This window comes from Rhineura floridana, chromosome 12 (genome assembly GCF_030035675.1).
Source record: "Rhineura floridana isolate rRhiFlo1 chromosome 12, rRhiFlo1.hap2, whole genome shotgun sequence".
In the NCBI taxonomy this organism is placed as follows: Eukaryota; Metazoa; Chordata; class Lepidosauria; order Squamata; family Rhineuridae; genus Rhineura; species Rhineura floridana.
Window position 1 is genome coordinate 31,989,301 of NC_084491.1, and position 17,827 is coordinate 32,007,127.

General features: G+C 42.1%; 1 protein-coding gene and 1 pseudogene across 1 annotated transcript in view; both read left to right on the top strand.

The window, feature by feature from the left end:
* The first annotated feature begins 779 nt into the window (after positions 1 to 779).
* Positions 780 to 17,827, top strand: part of BARX2 (BARX homeobox 2) — a 60,797-nt gene continuing 43,749 nt past the window's right edge. The window contains exon 1 of the mRNA XM_061593115.1: positions 780 to 1,447. Coding sequence (XP_061449099.1) covers positions 1,261 to 1,447 — 187 coding nt within the window. The 5' untranslated portion in view covers positions 780 to 1,260. The remainder of the gene's footprint in view (positions 1,448 to 17,827) is intronic.
* On the top strand, positions 1,848 to 1,966 carry LOC133368894 (5S ribosomal RNA; annotated as a pseudogene).

The window sequence follows — 17,827 nt, forward strand, 5'->3', positions numbered from 1 at the left end:
GTATAAAGCGACCGATAAATGAAATAAATAATAAAGATAGCATTTTCAAGTCCAGTCCCATGCGCGCCTCCAGTCCTGCTATGTTCAATCAAGTGCGCCTGACTCTTCAACAGCGGACGTAGGATCGCGGCCTTTAAAGTCTCTGGGATTACAAAGAGAGAGATTGACAGAGTTAACTCAAACGTAGACCCCAGTGAGTTCAATAGAACTTTATTCCCCAAATCACTGTCGTCAAATCTGCATGCCTAAGCAGGAGCTATATAACCAGCTACCCAACCCGCATTAAGTGTCTCTTACCTCCGAGTAAATGTGCTTAGGAATGACAAGGAGGTTATGTTTGGTTTCATGATGATTTTGTTGCTCTGTTGTTTATTTTATGTATGGTTTGCTTTTATGGACACCGCTTTGAAATGCAAACGATTAAGCGGTATATACATGTTTTAAACAAACAAAGTGCTTCACCTTTTTCAAACTTTTTTTATCAGGGAAGTGGCCAGATCTTTTCTGACGCAACGCAAATTTAGTCGTGGATTGCTGGGACCCTGTGCGTGCGCGTGTGGGAACACACAGCCTCAAGAGCAATTCGGATCGAACTCGGATCAGGACTACACACGTTTCCCCAAACTTCTCCGCCTTGGCCGACGGGGCGTTGCTTCCGTCCCCGAGAGCGTCTTGCAGGTTGGGAATCTTCGAACTCCGGGAGAAAGGCGAGGAGGCGGGAGAAGGCAATTCACACACCCTCACAGCAACCAGGAACCCAGGCTAACCTCACCCAAACCCTTGGCCCTTTTCCAGCCGGAGAAGGAAGGCAGCCAATCCACACCCCGGGACCTTAAAATAGAGAGATGACTGTCTCCGCAGCCCAGGAGAGGACCGAACCAACTAACAATGGGGCGCTGGGGAGGATGAGCGCTTGATTGACAGCCAGAGTGTGTTCAGAAGGGCTGGCTGCGTCGCTGCTCGACGGCTTATATAGAGGCTGGTGGTGGGGAAGGCACAGAGAGAGAGAGAGAGAGAGAGAGAGAGATCTTGGCGCAGCAGGCAAGCAAGCGAGAGCGCCCAGGCGGGCAGGGGGGATCCCTGGCTCTTCATGCCAGCCTGCTGCCGCTGATCACCTCCGGCCGGCCGCCTGCTCCATCTCCCGTGCCTAGAACAGCCCCCCGTCCACCAACCTCCGCTCTTCGCTGCGTGTGGTTTCCTCGCCCGCCCGCCCACTCACGTCGCGGTCCTCCCGCGGGGCTCCGCGCTCCCGCTCCAGCCATGCACTGCCAAGCAGAAGTCCGGTTGGCTCCCCCGGGGCCGCTGAAAGCAGGCAGGCGGCGCTACAAGACTTTCATGATCGACGAGATCCTGTCCAAGGAGACCTGCGATTACTTCGAGAAGCTCTCGCTCTATTCCGTCTGCCCGTCGCTCGTCGTCAGGCCCAAACCTCTCCACTCCTGCACCGGTAAGAGACGCCGCCGGGACGCACCCGCCCCTTTGCCTCTTCCCTCGGCTCCCCCCCGACCCCTTGGCGAAGGAGACGCCGTGGGCCTCGTCAGGGCAAGGACAGTGGGGGCGGAAGGGGAACGTGTTTTGCGAGCCTTCCCAAGTCAGCCCAAGTTGTGGAGAGATGTGTGTGTGTCACACACAAAACAAAAACGATCATGGCATGAAGTGATAAATGTAACTAATCAATAAAGTTGCAATCCTCACCCTGCTTACCTGGGAGTAAGCGTCCTTGAGTGCGATAGGAGGAGACCCGGTTAGGATCGCCTTGTGAATCAATGGCTGTAAGCTGCGCGGAGCGATGCAAACACGTTGGAAGGGTGGAAGAGAACTACTTTTGAGAAAAGAAAATGGAATGTCCGTAAGGCCATACTACCCTGAACACGCCAGATCCCGTCTGATCTCAGAAGCTAAGCAGGGTTAAGCCTGGTTAGTACTTGGATGGGAGACCACCTGGAAATACCGGGTGCCGTAGGCTTAGAGGAAGGCAATGGTAAACCACCTCTGAATACCTGTAACCATGAAAACCCGGTGAATATATCCAAAACGATTCATAGAGTTGCCATAAGTCAAAATGGACTTGAAGGCATATACCAACAGTTCTTCTGTTTTGACACCTACTGCCAGATAGGAAGAAAGGCACCGTTCTGTCCATAAGTTTTCCAAACCTGAACTCCCTCTCCCACCCCCCAAAAATGTGTAGTTTCTCAGTTCCATGCGTTAGCGAGTCAGTGGCCAGATTTGCGCCTCTCTGGTCTCCCTCACCACCACGCCAAGATCTCACCAACCTAGGGGTGTGGAGGAACCAGTGGCCGTTGGGCAATGGGACTTGCTAGCAGTGCATGGTGGGGGTAAAGAATGAAGACCTGACCACCATCTCCTCCTCAAAGTAGCCCCATAAAACTAGACCAGAGCCACATTTCAATCAAATCATTTCTGAGAAGGCAATTTCTTCAAAATGTAGGCAAACGGTGGGTGCCAGCTTGAGCTTCTGTCTGCAGACAAGACACTTGTTCTGTTAATATCTCCCACTCATTCCAGTGGTCCCCACTGAAAAAAGTGGCAATGCTTGGCACCTACCTGTATCATCAACAACAACGGTAGCAATTTTCCCTTCTGTCTTTTCCTTTAATCAGGACAGGGGTTCCCAAACTGTGGTCCTTGGACCATCAGTGGTCCATGGACTTCGTTCAGGTGGTTCGCAGTGTGTCTGTGGATTTGTGGTTGAAGACGGGACATGGCACATCTATTGCACAAACTGTTCATATCGATTTTTAACTGTATTTTTATTGCGTCTTTTCTTTGTTGCATTTTATTGTATCACATTTTGAATTCTATGTAATGCAAAATGGCAATAAAATAAATGAAATAAAAGAAGCCATAAAATACAATTAAAAATCACACGGCATCTGGCTCAGTGCATTAAAATTGCTACAACAGACATGGAAATCATTAAGTGGTCTGCCAGACCGTTGGCAATTTTTGAGTGGTCTGTGGAGGAAAAATCTTGGGAACCACTGAATCATCACACAGCTATCTTCTTGGTATAGTAATGAATCGGAAAGGATGGAATTAATTTGGGGGGGATAGGTGAACTTTGCAAGCATTAAAAAGGAGGGAGACAATCTGCTCAGAAAGGAACATACAAAGCTACCTTATACTGAGTCAGACCATTTGTCTGTCTAGCTCAGTATTCTCTGCACTGACTGGCAGCAGCTCCTCAGGGTTTCAGATGAGGGATATTCCAGGCCCTACCTGGAGATGCAGGGGATTGAACCTGGGAACTTCTGTATGCAAGGCAGATGGTCTACCGCTGACCTACGGCCCTTCATACAATTCAGTATTGGTTAAAATGCTTTAGTTAGCCTCCACTGTTTTTGGATTCCAAAGATGAGGTATTAAAGAGGGGGAAAGGGATGGATTCCCTACCTCCGCTCCTTCATTTTATGCTGAAAGATGAAATAAGGCTGATTTGAATCCTTGTGGATTATTGTGAGTATGGAAATGGAAAGGTGGCAATAATTCTGGATTAACCTAGACTAAAGGGATCCTGGTCTGAACTTCTCTCTCTCTCTCTCTCTCTCTCTCTCTCTCTCTCTGTGTGTGTGTGGGGGGGGGTGGGGGGTGGGAGTGGGGGTGGGGGTGGAGTTTTCAGACTGAGTTGAACTGAACAAGAGTGGACCCTAAACCACGAAGAGTTGATGAAGCTGGACTGAGGAGTTCATAAGAAAAATCAAATGGCTTTGCTTTGACTTAGACAAGGAGTGTTTTCCCGCACTAAGCACTCTCTTTCCTGCTTTAAACACCCATAAGTAGAAACTAGATCTTCCCCTAGCCCATCTTTATTTGTGGGTGATTTGGAATAAAGCCTCTAGGTAGGCTGTATCTGCCCAGAAGGGGGCTAACTAACTACGATTACACCTTGACTTCAGTTTGAAGTTCAAGTTCTGTTTCCAATCAATTCTCTTCTCTTGGCAGACATGACATAATGGCTGGACTTAGATCAGGGTGATCCAAGTTCAAATCCCTGTCCCAATCTGGAGCTCATTGGGTAACCTCAGAGAAGTTGCTTTCTCTCAGCCTAATCTACTTTACAGGGTGGTTGTGAGCATTAAATAAGGAGAACCCAACTTTTGTCACCTGGAGCACCTTGGAGGAAGGATGGAATAGCAATATACCAGGTGTCCCATTGTCTGCCATGGTGTAATCTAATTCCAGGACAATGGTTGCAGCCTATCCTAGTTAGGAAATAGGCTCAGATGAGCTCCCGGGGCATTACTTTGGGTAAAAAGAGTTGATTGCAAAGTGTCTGTATCTTTGAGTTCTTGTGGTTTGGAAACTCCCATTCACAGGACCTCGTAAGCACAGGATTAAGGCTGGTGAATGGGCACTCCTTAGTTTTAAAATTGCTCCAAATGAACTCATCAGTTTAGTTATCAGCACAAGTGGTGAACTGCAGGACTGAGATTGCAGGTGGTTCTTTGCGTCAAATGAATTTATTTTGATAATGAGGCACCAAAGCCAAAACTCATGCTTGGTGATGCATCATGGAAACATGTTCTGGTCACTCACGATCTGTGAATGATATCAAATGAAAAATTAGAGTCCAGTTGACCAAAACATTTTCTGGCCAATTGTTTCTGGGGAACTAAAATATCACAAATCAAAATGCATACGAAAATAATTACATCAATTTTAACCGAATTCCATCATCATCACCATAAAAAAGGCAGGACACCAAGCACTGTTAAAGTTCTATGGAATTCAGTTTGCATATGTGTGTGTGAGAGAGCTGAAACAGTGTTTAACTTGGACATGTTATCCCCATAGGTTTTTCATAAGGTTCTCTCTTTTTCTTTTATTTATTTATTTATTTATTTATTTATTTATTTATTTATTTATATCCTGCCCCTCCTCCCAGTAGAGCAAAATATGGCCATCTCACAACTACATCCTTTCTGCTGTGGCTTGCCTAGGGTTTCCACTCAAGCGAAACAAGGTTGCTCAGTGAAAGTGACTTTTGGGATAAAACCCACTGGAAGTTCTCCGATAGGTATTAGGTGCTGGTCTACACCTGTGGCGACACTCCAGTCAATATGATTTAACAGACCAGTGTCTTTCCTCCCACTTTTATAGACTTATTTTCCCTTGCTTGGAATAAAAATGACAACTGGATTTTTAAAGCCTCACGTGTCCTTTTTATAATCTTTAAAAGGAGTCACGTCAATAGAAAGTTATATTGCCATTTCAGATTCTAGAGTTATGTCTTTATTTATTTATTTATTTATTTATTTATTTACAACTGAAATAATTAGGAAATTCTCATGGGAGCCCAATAACCAAAGAAGCAAGTGTGAAAAGGTCTATACTGCTCAATAAACTGCCATGCACATCAACAGTGCTGCTACTACAATAACTATTACTGCTAGTAGTATACATGTGAAAACGCTACAGCAATAATCGCAACAGAAATCATGCAACGCATCCGTGACCAATTTCTTTGAAAATAAAGAAGGGAGTTATTTCCTTCAATGGGCTTAACTATTTTTTTCCCCTTTGAGGGGCACAATAGTATCCATTTTGGCTTTACTTTAAATCCACCTCTGCATCTGATTATGACAGCTTCCTAGACTTCCATCCTAAGCGTACATATTTAGGAGAGTTGAATCTCTCTGAATTCAGTGGGATTTATTTCTGAGTCAATGAGTTTAGGATGAGATTGAAAGACAACATCTTTCTATGAGATTCCCACCATTTGGGAATTACTAAATTCGTTTGCACAGATGTTTGAACTTTTTTATAGCTGAATCTGGAAAAAAACAGAATGCATACTGTAAACAGATTGTATCATTAATTAAATTGTTAGAATAGTGCCCAGAGGCCACACATCCCCTCCAATTTCCACAGCAACCCGTGCTTAGAGATTACTGTGGAACAGCATTATCTTGTAATTCATATTTTCATATCAATTTCCTCTCAACTTTCTCTTTTATGTAAGCAGTGAGCCAAGAATTTTGGAGCAGATAAATACTTATTAAAGACCCGAAGGCAAGATTTCACTTCACATTTTTGGTGAAACAACAAACTCCCAGCTAGCACTGGGAGAGAATTTTGTTTTTGCTTCACTCTTTCTTTGGAAGAGCACAGAATGTAAAAAAGAATCTATTATAAAATGAAAGTCCCATTAAAAAAAAAAACCTGCTGAAATTTACTGATTATATTTCCATGCAGAAATCTTAAAACCAACTTGTGAAATCATGTGAAAACATCCTTAGACTTAGACTCTGTCTTCAAGTGATCATTCCTGTATTGTATGAAAGATCCTTCCCATGCAGAGACGATCAAAAAAGGATGAAAGAAAAGGAAATAATATCCACCAATAGTGTTAACTTTTGTCTGAAGTTGTCTTCCCACAAAAGCAATGTGAAAAAAGATCTACAAACTCAGAATGGCTGTACACTATATATATAGTATATATCTCAAAGCTTTATGTTGTCATTTTTCCTCGGGATTTTTTTTACATTTTAATCTTTTAATTTTAAAAGATGCATTTTCAAATTTTAATTAGTTGTGTTGACTACCATGAAGCTCTATTATGATCATCCTGCCAATGGGAAGGGTGAGCAATGTCTAGGGTCTACTCACTCTAGTTTCCCGAGTGTGTGGTAACTTGCAGTAAAATGAGGTGAGTCAATGACTGCTCATGGATGACGCTGTTATTAAATTTACACGTCCTATTTACCCAAACTCTAAGCCTTTGTGTGTGTGTTTTGAAAGCAGTAAATCAGTATTCCAGAAATGGTCCCTGTAATCTTCAATTGTTTCCTGCAATTCATTTGACTATCATGGAATATAATTCTTTGGCTAAAACATGAAGAGCTTGGGATTTTTTTGCCTGTTGGATTTTTTTTAAACCCACAGCTGTCATTATTAATAGCAGCATTATTATTTTGCATTGTGCCAGCAATGTGTGTGCAATTGAGTGCCCAAGAATGATGGGAAAACAGAGGGAAGAGACAAGATATTCACCTGAGCAAATCAGACTTCATTGCAATGGAGAGTAAAGATGGGAAAGAGGATGGCTTAAATTTTTTAACAAGTGAGTCTTAAGGAAGATTGTAACAAACCCTGGTCACTTTTCAGAGCAGATTTCTAGGCAGAAAAAGGGCAGCATTGATTACAAAATGGCACTGCGTCAAATTAGAGGTTTCCCATGACTCTAAAGTTAACAATGGAAGCTTGATTTGCCCCACAGTTCAGGTAAAGACAAGAGGCTGATCAAGCGATGAATGATATATAAATATTAATAAGACTTTTTTTGTAACTAAAGCTCAGTTGCTGATCTAAACATTGACCAACTCCCCAAGCAGATATGTTTTCAAACGTAGGATGTGCTGAGAGAGTCCAAATGGTGGCCTAAAAACAAGCATGGTGTAAGATTTATTCAATTAAAGAAGTCCCCACATTGAAGAGCAAGAAGAAAGAGTCGGCATATAGTTTCTCTAGTTCCAGAGTTTAATCTGCTTAGTCAGATATCCTACTGTCTCTGAAAGCTATAAGATGAAGGAAGACGGTATCATGTAACTCTGCCCAGGCGTGACTGCCCTTAATTGAGACCGTGTAAAGTTTGCCCAGATATTACAGCAAAGGCTGCTTCTAAAATGCTTGGAATAATAATCTTCATAATTAATCACTTCATCTTTGCAGCTGTGCAGCATGGCAAATCTTTCTCACATCGGGAGTCAAATCTCCTAGTATTTGTGTTAGCCGGAGTGGCAACAATCTCTTTGTTTCATCTCAGAGCCACTTGGTTGGTAGGGTCAAAGATGTCTCTCCAACCTTCTCAGAGATCCCACTGAGACTGGAATGAGAAAAGATGTCTGCAGACTTAAACCTAAGAAGCTAAGCAATCTAACACAGTCCTTTCATGAAAGAGTAGAAATCTTGAAAGCGTTGGAAACTTGGAGGGCCACTTCTTGCAATTTCATCTCAAATCTCGCGAGAGATTGCTACGAACTCAAAGGCATTTCAGCATTCATCGTTTCAAACTGCAGTGCCTTGACTTATATTGATATGGTCAAGTTTCTAGCTCATAGAACAGCAAAACATGTCAAAACAAGTGCAGGCTACATAGGAGAACATGAGATAATGTGCCTCTAGCATTTCAGGATAGATCACAAATCAGAGGACAAGAAAAGAGCTGAATGGGAGGACTGAAATAACTCCACTGAATCAAATAATCCAAGAGGATTTTTAAAAATATGTCTAATCAGATTAAATGCTAGAAATGAATTTTACTTAACACAGATCTTATATAACTTTGGTGGAGTAATATGCTTCAAAAACACTAGGATTGATCTGGAGGTTGTTGGTCAGATATCAGGGACCAATCTCATTGTGAGTCCTATTGTCAATTTGCTTAGTAATGCAAATTCCCTTCATCTTCCTATGAGACCTGCTTTCGAATCTTTTAGTAGTGGCAAATATTGCTTTACCTAGGCAAAGGAAAGTTCCACCCATCAAAAAATTACTGGCCAAAGCCTTAGAAAATGCAGAGATGAACAAACTGACTGACAATACTTCTATTTCATCAGCAGATAGGTGGGCATTTTCTTTTTGTTTTTATCATTATCAGAATGCACATTGCAATTTCATTGTATTGGACTCAATTATTTTTTGTTGTTTTAGAAACTTTTAGTTCCAGTTTAACAACAACAATAAAAATAGAGAGTTCAAACTTTAAAATTTCTTGAAAACAATCTGTCTGAAGAAGACTTCTGGTTATTTTGCAGAATTGTCTTCAGAATCCATGAGTGGCAAAAATAAAAATAAAAATGCTCTAGCAGTGCAAACCTAGGGGAGCTTTACTCAGAGAACTGAAACCTACTGTGTTCATTGGGGCTGTCTAAGAGGTGGCTGTGTAAAGAATGGCAATGAGATCACTTCATTGTCACATCCTTATTTGCGAAGAGTCCATCACAGCTTTTGTATGATCAATTATGCAGTTAAATAATTTTACTTGTGGTAACCTGACTCTTGAGATGGCAATGTGTATATTTCAAAATGTGGTGAACCAGTCTTGAATTTGACAGTCCTCTTACTCATTCTGCTGAGTGAAGCTCCGGACATCTGCCCAAAGTTCTGCTTTCATGTGTAGCAAATATGAACTGGGTGCTCATGGCAAGCAACAATTTAGGGTCTGAAGAAGCGAAAGGGGTGTAGCTCAGTGGTAGAGCATCTGCTTTGGGGGCAGATGATCCCAGTTTCAGTCTCACTCTCCAGCATCTCCTGCTAGCACTGGGAGGGAATCCTGTCTGAAATCTGAGAGAGCTGCTGCCAGTCAGTGTAGAGAATACTGAGCTCGATTGATCAATGTTCTGCCCTGGTATAAAGCCGCTCTCTATGTTCCTATCCTATGAGACGTATGTTTCCTGAATATCATATGCTGGGATTAAACAACAAAAGAGGGGTTGTTACTTCATAAGCTACTGAGAAGCATCTGGTTGGTCACTGTTGGGTCAGAAAGTCAGACCAGACGGACCCTTAGTCCAATCCAGCAGTGTTCTTCTTATGTTCTTGTCTCAGGGCAGTATTTACAGAGGAAATTTATGGGTGCTGACATCTCGGTATGATAAGCAATGGAATGATTTGGTGTGAATGGAATTAGCAGGATTCCTTTGTTGGTGCTGATGACTTAGATTGGAAGGGGTGAATCTGCGCCCTCCAGAAGTTGTTGGACTCCACCTCTCATCAGTCCAAGCCAGCATGGCTCATGGTGAGCTGAGCATGATGAAAGTTGTAGTGCAGTCCAGCAACATCTAGAGGGCCATGGCTAAGACCCTAAGATTGGGTCTTAGGAGCAAGGAACTGATATATCCAAGGAAGAGGATTGCATCATGACCAGGTTTACTGCCAGGTTTGGTTGCAGCTGATACGGTCCAGATTGATACTAATGACTTTTAACTGGCTAAAATTCAATTACTTTGGTGTAACATTTTCATGCAGCAAAGCCTCAATATCCTTCCAATAAACACTGAAAAATATAATTATACCTATTTGTTATGGATGCATACAGTTTTTAAATTAAGAAGGGGCAGTGTGTTATCAGATGTTGGTGTTTTTTTTTCAGACCTTAAGTCATTTTTGGTAAGTGGAGGAGAACCTTGGTGGAAGTAGAATTAATTGTTAAGATGTCTAGGACAGCCCTCCAGAAGTTGTTGGAGCATGGCCAAAAGCCAAGGATGATTTATTTATTTATTACATATATACCCTGCCCTTCTTTTCATGAAAGAAACCCAAGGCAGTTTACATATGGATCTCAGGCCGTCTCCCATCCAGGCACTGACCAGACCTGACCCTGCTAAGCTTCAGCAGAGTGCTGTCTCATGTGCCTTCAGACCATAGCCTGGGACCTGGGAATGATGAGCATTGTAGTCCAATAACATCTGGAAGGCACCACATTAGCTACCCTGGTCTAGTGGGTATTCTTTCTGAATTTAAGGCGACCAAAAAATATACGGGTAGAGTAATCCAAATGACAGGAAGCAGGGGTGGTGCAGAGGCAGAAAGCTCCGCAGGATCCTCCTCCTACTCAAGAGCCACCGGCCCAGCTAAACGCCATTGAGAGCCATGCACACAAGCCATGCATACAAGCCATGCACAAGTTTGTCTGCACTCCCCATAGGCCACAATGGAACACAATTAAAATTATTTTATTGTGCCAGCCTTTTGACCACCAGAGTTTGCAGGGAGATTGGGACCCAGGGGAAGGCTCTGAATGCAAGAAGGATCTAGCATAAGTCCCCCCACAGTGGCTCTTCCACCACCATGCCCCTGGAATGCCTCATTTTTGGAGCTTCCACAGGCTTCTGCCAGCCCTCCATCCGCTGTCCCTGGCAGACCACCAGTGGCACTGGCAGGCTGCAGGCAGTGCCATGGCTCACTGCAGTGCAGGGCTGCTGCCGGCGGAGCCCAGCAGAGCTGGGAGCCTGCCAGTGCAGCCCGAGCTCTGCAGCCTCCAACTCACCCCAGCAGCAGAAAGTGTGTTGGATTGCTGCCTTAGAGGCTAGTATTCCATACTAATCCTACTCAGAGTAGACCCATTGAAGTTAACAGATATGCCTTACTTAAGTTAGTTAATTTCAATGGTCTGCTCTGAGTAGGACTTAATGGGCCCCAGCCAGCATAGCCAATGATGATGGCAACATCTGGAGGGCCACAGGTTCCCCATCCTGACTGTAGTAGAGGGTTCTAGTTTACCTCACTGTGTGCTAGCTCAGATCAAACAAGCAAGCAAACAAATTATTAACATAAATTACCAGTTACCTCAGAGCTGTAACTGTCTGCATAATCAAATGGGACCAGCAGACTTAACATTATCCACTTTGCTCTTAACTCCTGAATCTGAATGATAAGGTCCATATGGCACAAGTCATGTACAACTCTCTTCTGTATGCAGGTGATTTTGGATTGAGCCTGTTTGGGTTTGTTGGAATCTTATGTAAATTTAGCTAGGTACTGCCTTCAAGTAAACAAACATAGAATCAGGTGACTGGCTGGTCAGGTTCAGTCCTGCAGTTAGGCTTGTTTTTATGCATATATTTTAGAGAAATCCAGGGGAAGCCAACATGATGATTTCCAGATGTCAGTGGATTAGAGTTCAAAACACATCAGGTTAATGAGTATATTTGTTGTTGACGATGATGATGATGATGATGAATGTACTTAGAACAATGATGGGGAACTTGTGGAGCTCCAGATATTGTTGGACTCCAACTCCCATCAGCCCCAGCCTACATGGCCAATGGTCAGGATGATAGGAGTTGTAGTCCAACTACATTTGGAGGGCCACAGGCTCTCTGTTTTTGACTGGAAGTATGCATACACTGTCAGTAATTCTAGGAATAGCCATGGAATGCAGGTTAATATAACTACCTCCATTTTGTAGATGGGAAGTTAAGGGGAAGGCTTATGTAATATCACCTAATGTGTTTGCAGGAAAGATGAGTTGAACTAGGAAAACTGTTTCTGGGTCACTACATTACGACTTGGGATCTTCTTCATCAAATGACTCTAAAGCACTCTTGTTAATTTTTCTGGATGGGATCTGTAAATACACAAAACTGGTAGACAACTTTTTAGCAGGAACAGCCAATGAGATGCCCTTCATATGTTGTGGACTGCAACTCCATCATCCCTGGTCCCATGCTGGCTGAGCCTAACATCTGTGGAGGCACCCCACAGTCTACCCCTGCCTTAGATAGTTGTGTAACTGAACCGAATATTTAAAATCACACTCTTGTCCCTGCTCATTTTTTTTTAAAAAAATAGCATACTGAAAAGAGAAGTTAGAGGCAAGCAAACGTCACTCCCTTTTGCTGCTCAAAGCAATGGCTTCACTTCATGTCTTGGTAAGGCCCAACCAGCTTATTAGATACACTGATCATAACCTTTCCCAACAGGAGGGGGAAAGGGTAGGCCATTACAAAGAGTTTCAAAGTCATGTTTGTTCAAGGACCACACCATATTTATGCTCCATAAATTGAACTACATAGTTTTAGGGAGAGAAATGCAGAAATCTACAAGAGGTTATTAGGCTGTATAATAACTGTGAGTGCTGATGTTTCTGAGGCTCATGTCAGTCTTGTCACCCCTGTGGCAAACATGGGGAGGAAGCAGATTTATGGCATATTATAAAACAGTCCAGTTGTTATATCAATGACCCCACATGCACCTTGTGGAATTCCATGTGGGCAAGGTTGACAGAGTCCCAGCGTGGCATATCGAGCGGTGTTTTAAATTTGATCTGGAACACTCTTCAGAATCCCGGTGGAAACCGTTTCTGCTGGGAAATATTTTGCCGGAGCCCTTTCCCCTTTTAATTGAACGGATACTGTTACGGCATTCCTGAGGGTCATTGCGGAGCTGTGGGAAAGGGAGAGAGGAATGGACACAGTGTGTGCATATCAAAATGTGGAGGAGCATGAGATACCCTTCCACCTAAAGCTTAGTATCTGAAGCGTAACAGCTGTATTAATTTAGTTAAATAAAGCAAACACATTCGTGGCTAATACCTTTTATCAGGCTCATTTACACCTGAGTGCAGAGAGGTTGCACCCTGTTGGTCATGCATTAAACTAGAATTGGGTGGCTGGTGGCTACAGACCCATTTGCCCTTGTGAGCTCACTTATGTGTCTGATACAAGAAGCTAGAAGGCTAATTTAGATTTTTCTTCTGGACTGCAACTTTAGAAGATGTAATACATTGAGGTCATTGTAGCAGTGGAAACTGAGCACCCCTGGGCATTCTCATGTATGTTTCAATCCAGCTCCATTTTATTTCTGTGTTTGCTATAGTAGACCATTCAGAATGCAAACAGAATATGAAACATGGAAATAATGACACCATATTATTTAGCAATAGCAAACTCTTGTTTGTGTGTGTGGAATTTTTCCACCTTGCATATTGGCTACATCTGTATGTAGCCGAAATGGCATCATCTACACACAAGGGAGAGGTATCTGTATGTTCAGGGCAACCTCAAGGTTTCTAGAAGTTCAAAAAAATATTTAGGAAAAAAACCTAAAGGGGGAAAAAACACCAAAGCAGTTAAAATGAGGACTGAACATATTTAGTAGGCATGGAATACCGGCTGATTGCTGGAGGGAGGAAAGGAAAACGGAGAGAAGGGACAACGGAATGGAGTATCCCAGAAGAGGACATGGCTGGCTGGCTGGAACACTGAGCAGGAGTACTCTGCAACGTGTTGCTGCAGGCCTCACTTGTTCCTTTCTGAATGGATCTCTGGCAAAATGTCATAAAAAGCTAGGAGGAAAAATCAATTTTTTTCTGAAGTTTTTTCCCCTCGTGTTTGTAGTGATGTCATTGGAATCTGAACACTCTGGCATATATTTCAATTCAATTCAGTCTTATTTCCATATAGACTATCACAGAATTCAAAACAGAATATGCAACAAAAATAATTGCATATTGTTGTTATTATAGATTAGTGTGAGGGACTGAAAGTAGACCAGTCAGGATTAACAATCATGGTAGCAGTTCACAACATGGAATTCATGGTGTTGCACAATGTTACATAATGGAGAGACAAAAATGGCTAACTTTAGAAAGTAACTTTCCTAAACATTTAGTTGCAAACAAAATGTTTTGAGGAACTGATCCATTTTCTCTCCCTGTCAATATGGGGGGATAGTGGGGGGGGGAGAAATCAGTTTCAAGCTAACATACAAATGGGGAATTTAAAAAGTAAATGTACCAGATTCTCTGTTGCTTCTATGCCACAAAAACATACATGAATTTAATAATCTTGTTTTTTATTCTGAGTCAGCTTTAATAGTATGGTTTAATTCTAGTAAGCTGCCTGGGCAACCAGTTTGGATGAAAGGTAGCCAAGAAAAAAAGTAAATTAATAAAATTAAGTATATAGATGACATATAAACAACAGAATATAGGCAAAACAATTGGGACAGAAAATTACTGTGGTTTACAATCCCAAGTCACATCCATTCTGTTTATTTAAAGCACTCCTATACCACTTGAATAGTCATAGCTTTCCCCAAAGTATCCTGGGAAATGTTGTTAAATGTGCTGGGAATTGTAACTGTGTGACAAACAATTGACAATTCCCAAGATACTTTGGGGGAAGCTATGACTGTTCAAGTGGCATAAGAGTGCTTTAAATGCACGGTGTGGATGTGACCACCAGCTCGTGAAGTCAGGCTATCTGGGTTGAAGCTGATTTACAGTGAAATCCTATCTATGTTCTGAAAGAAGTACATCCCACTGTGTGCAATGGATCCTTTCTTCCGCGTGCACAGGATTGCAGCCTTGAGCCTCTTGACGCCATGCAGAAGGGCAGAGCTAGCTGCTTTGACAAGCGCAGGTCTGCCACGGAAAACAGGAGCGCCACGTATGTTTCTCTTCTCCTCCCTTTCCTGTAAAATGCATAGATATCCAGTTTATGGTGTGATGTTGTCATGCTGCAAATTCATCTGCCTCCTCTCCACCTGACTAATTGCCACGTGTGGGGTGACAAAATTCCCACTGTGATAATTTCACAGCACACTGATGATTATACCTGGATATTAAGCGGGAGAGGACAAATAAGGTGCAAGGCTGCCATTTTCATTGGCAGCCCTGTGTCATATGTAATTCCACCCTAAGTTGCCGCCTGCCTACAAAATCAGACCCAGATAAAAGGAAGCTTTGCTTTGCATCAGGAGGGGCACAACAGTCCTGCTCTGTGTGTGTGTGTTGTGTGCATGCTCGCACATGCTCAGAGACAAAGTATGGCTGTTGTGATCCTTTAAGCCAAAAACTATTGCCATCTAGGAAATGAATTCTGCTTCTAAAATTGTACTGAGCTGCTTGATTTTCACATGAACTCCTCCAGTAAACGTAGCAAGTGGTCTCTGCAGCTTGCTCCCTATAATGCTCCCTGTCCCATTTTCGACTTCTGTTCTGAGTTTTCTAGCGCTGAATTTAGCACCTTAATAAGTATGTACTAGCCTTACTAATATGTCCCTGAACAGATATTACCTAAAGTTGCTGGAATGGATGTTTTGTATCTCAGTTCCTCCCAGCAATTGTCCTGTCTTCCTCCTCCACCTTTATAAAGGGCTTATAATCTTCTTTAGGTTTGTTGTTATTTAATCAGATCTTGCACATACCCACCTATTAACTAATCTTCACAAAGGTAAAGGACTCATCAGTTATACGGATTACAGGCTTTCTTGTACAAAGGAATCAAGAGAAGGATAAAAATGTACAGTATATAGCTGTGGCTTAGTATGATTAAGCATTGTGTGGAAGCTGTATAACAGCTGCTTTATTTATATTGTGGAAAAAAAATACCAAGCATAGATGTTAAGTGTGGCTAGGTTTTTTTTTTTATCTCCCTTCTAAAAACACTAGAACAATTGTAGTGAAAGAAAACCAACTGAGTCATTAATAAGCCTCTAAAAAGGTGCTGATTACTTGCTATTGTAAGATCACATACCACTAGTAGTTTTAAAAATAATTTCCCCCCACTCAGATCCTACAGATACTTACAAACAAACTTTATGTATGTTTACTCAGAAGTCCCACATAGCTCAGGCAGACGGCCTTCTTAGCAAGGGCAAGGAGTAATTAGGGATGGAGGAATTTGTTCCTTTTGTTTTCTGCCAGTTTCTTATTATTCCAGTCTCAAGATCAGTTCACCACATTACTAAATAAATTTGCGGATTTTTTTTTAACACCTGCTCATGAACGTTTTCAGCATTTAAGTGCGTATTTCTCCTAATATGCACATTTTAATGCAATTTTGCCTAATATAATGCATGTTTGAATGCTATTTTCATTAAGATATGCATTTTTAAGCACACTTTTTGCTAATATATACATTTTTGTACATATTTTGTAGTTGGCAAACTGTATCACAATATTTTTTGTTGTTGTTGTTATGTGCCTTCAAGTCGATTACGACTTATGGTGACGCTATGAATCAGTGACCTCCAAGAGCATCTGTCATAAACCACCCTGTTCAGATCTTGTAAGTTCAGGTCTGTGGCTTCCTTTATGGAATCAATCCATCTCTTGTTTGGCCTTCCTCTTTTTCTACTCCCTTATGTTGTTTGGATAACTGCAATTTTGAAGGATATCTCTGTTTGAGTTTACCTAAAGTTTCAGGAAGTGCAAACTATTTCTTTTCCCTCTCCCTAGAAGTGATCCAAGATTTTAAGAGCTATTGCTGCAGATTTTCTTTTTCTTTGTTTCTTTCTTTGTTTCTTTCTTTGTTTCTTTCTTTCTGTCTGTCTGTCTGTCTGTCTGTCTTTAATTTAAAATATTTATAGGCTGCCTTTCTGAACGAAGCTCCCCCAAGCAGATTGCACAATAAAAAACATTAAAAATGCATCAGCAATGCAAAATATAAATACAAAATAATTTCTACAATTAGATAAACCAGTGACAATGAAACATCTATCTGGCCCAGGTTATAAAATCCAGTTTTGCATTTCACTGATCAATATATCAAAACATTTACATAATGTACAGGCTGCCCAAAACAAAGTCATCAGAGCCTTTCTAAAAGACTAGAGATTCTTCCCATGGTTTGTAGCTAGCATCACAGCCTAAATGACAGATGTATAATCCAGCAAATCAAAAACTTAATCAAACATCAGTTCTCCTCCCACCCATCCTCACGGATCAAGTAGATTGGCTGAGTTGTGGTTTTTTTGGTCACTTGTATGTTTGTTCACTGATACATCCATCCCTCACCTTACATGCTTTAAAAATTATATATATACCAAGAAATGTTATTCAAGAAGAAGTCCTATATCACCCTACGATTTCCCTCACTTCTGCAGCTGACAGCAGGTGTGGAGTCACCCAAGGTCTCATGGGATCTTAGACTCCTTATTTTGGGTGGAGCCATGTCCTAGCAGGGTGCTTATGTTTCCAGCATCCTATGGGCTAACCAGTATGAAAGGAGAGTGTTTTAGCCACCAAGAAGAGTCTTCTAACTGGCTTCCTTGTTGTTTTCTGCTGATTGGAGCCAATCAGAGTGAAATGAGTTTCTATTAGTTCCTACTTGTGGAGTAGGAACCTGTGGAGAGTGAAAGTGCAGAAGAAGAGACAGCGAATCCCAGTGACAGCATCCCATCTACATCATCAAGCAGTTTGACAGCAGCAGGAGATAAATGTATAGACACTGAATTCAGTAATTCAGGCAATATATCTGACAGTGAGAATGGACGGCCAAATGGTGACAGTAAAAGAGAAGCAGAAAGCAGTACTCAAGCCTGACCAGATTGTTCTATAATGTTAGAAGGGGGC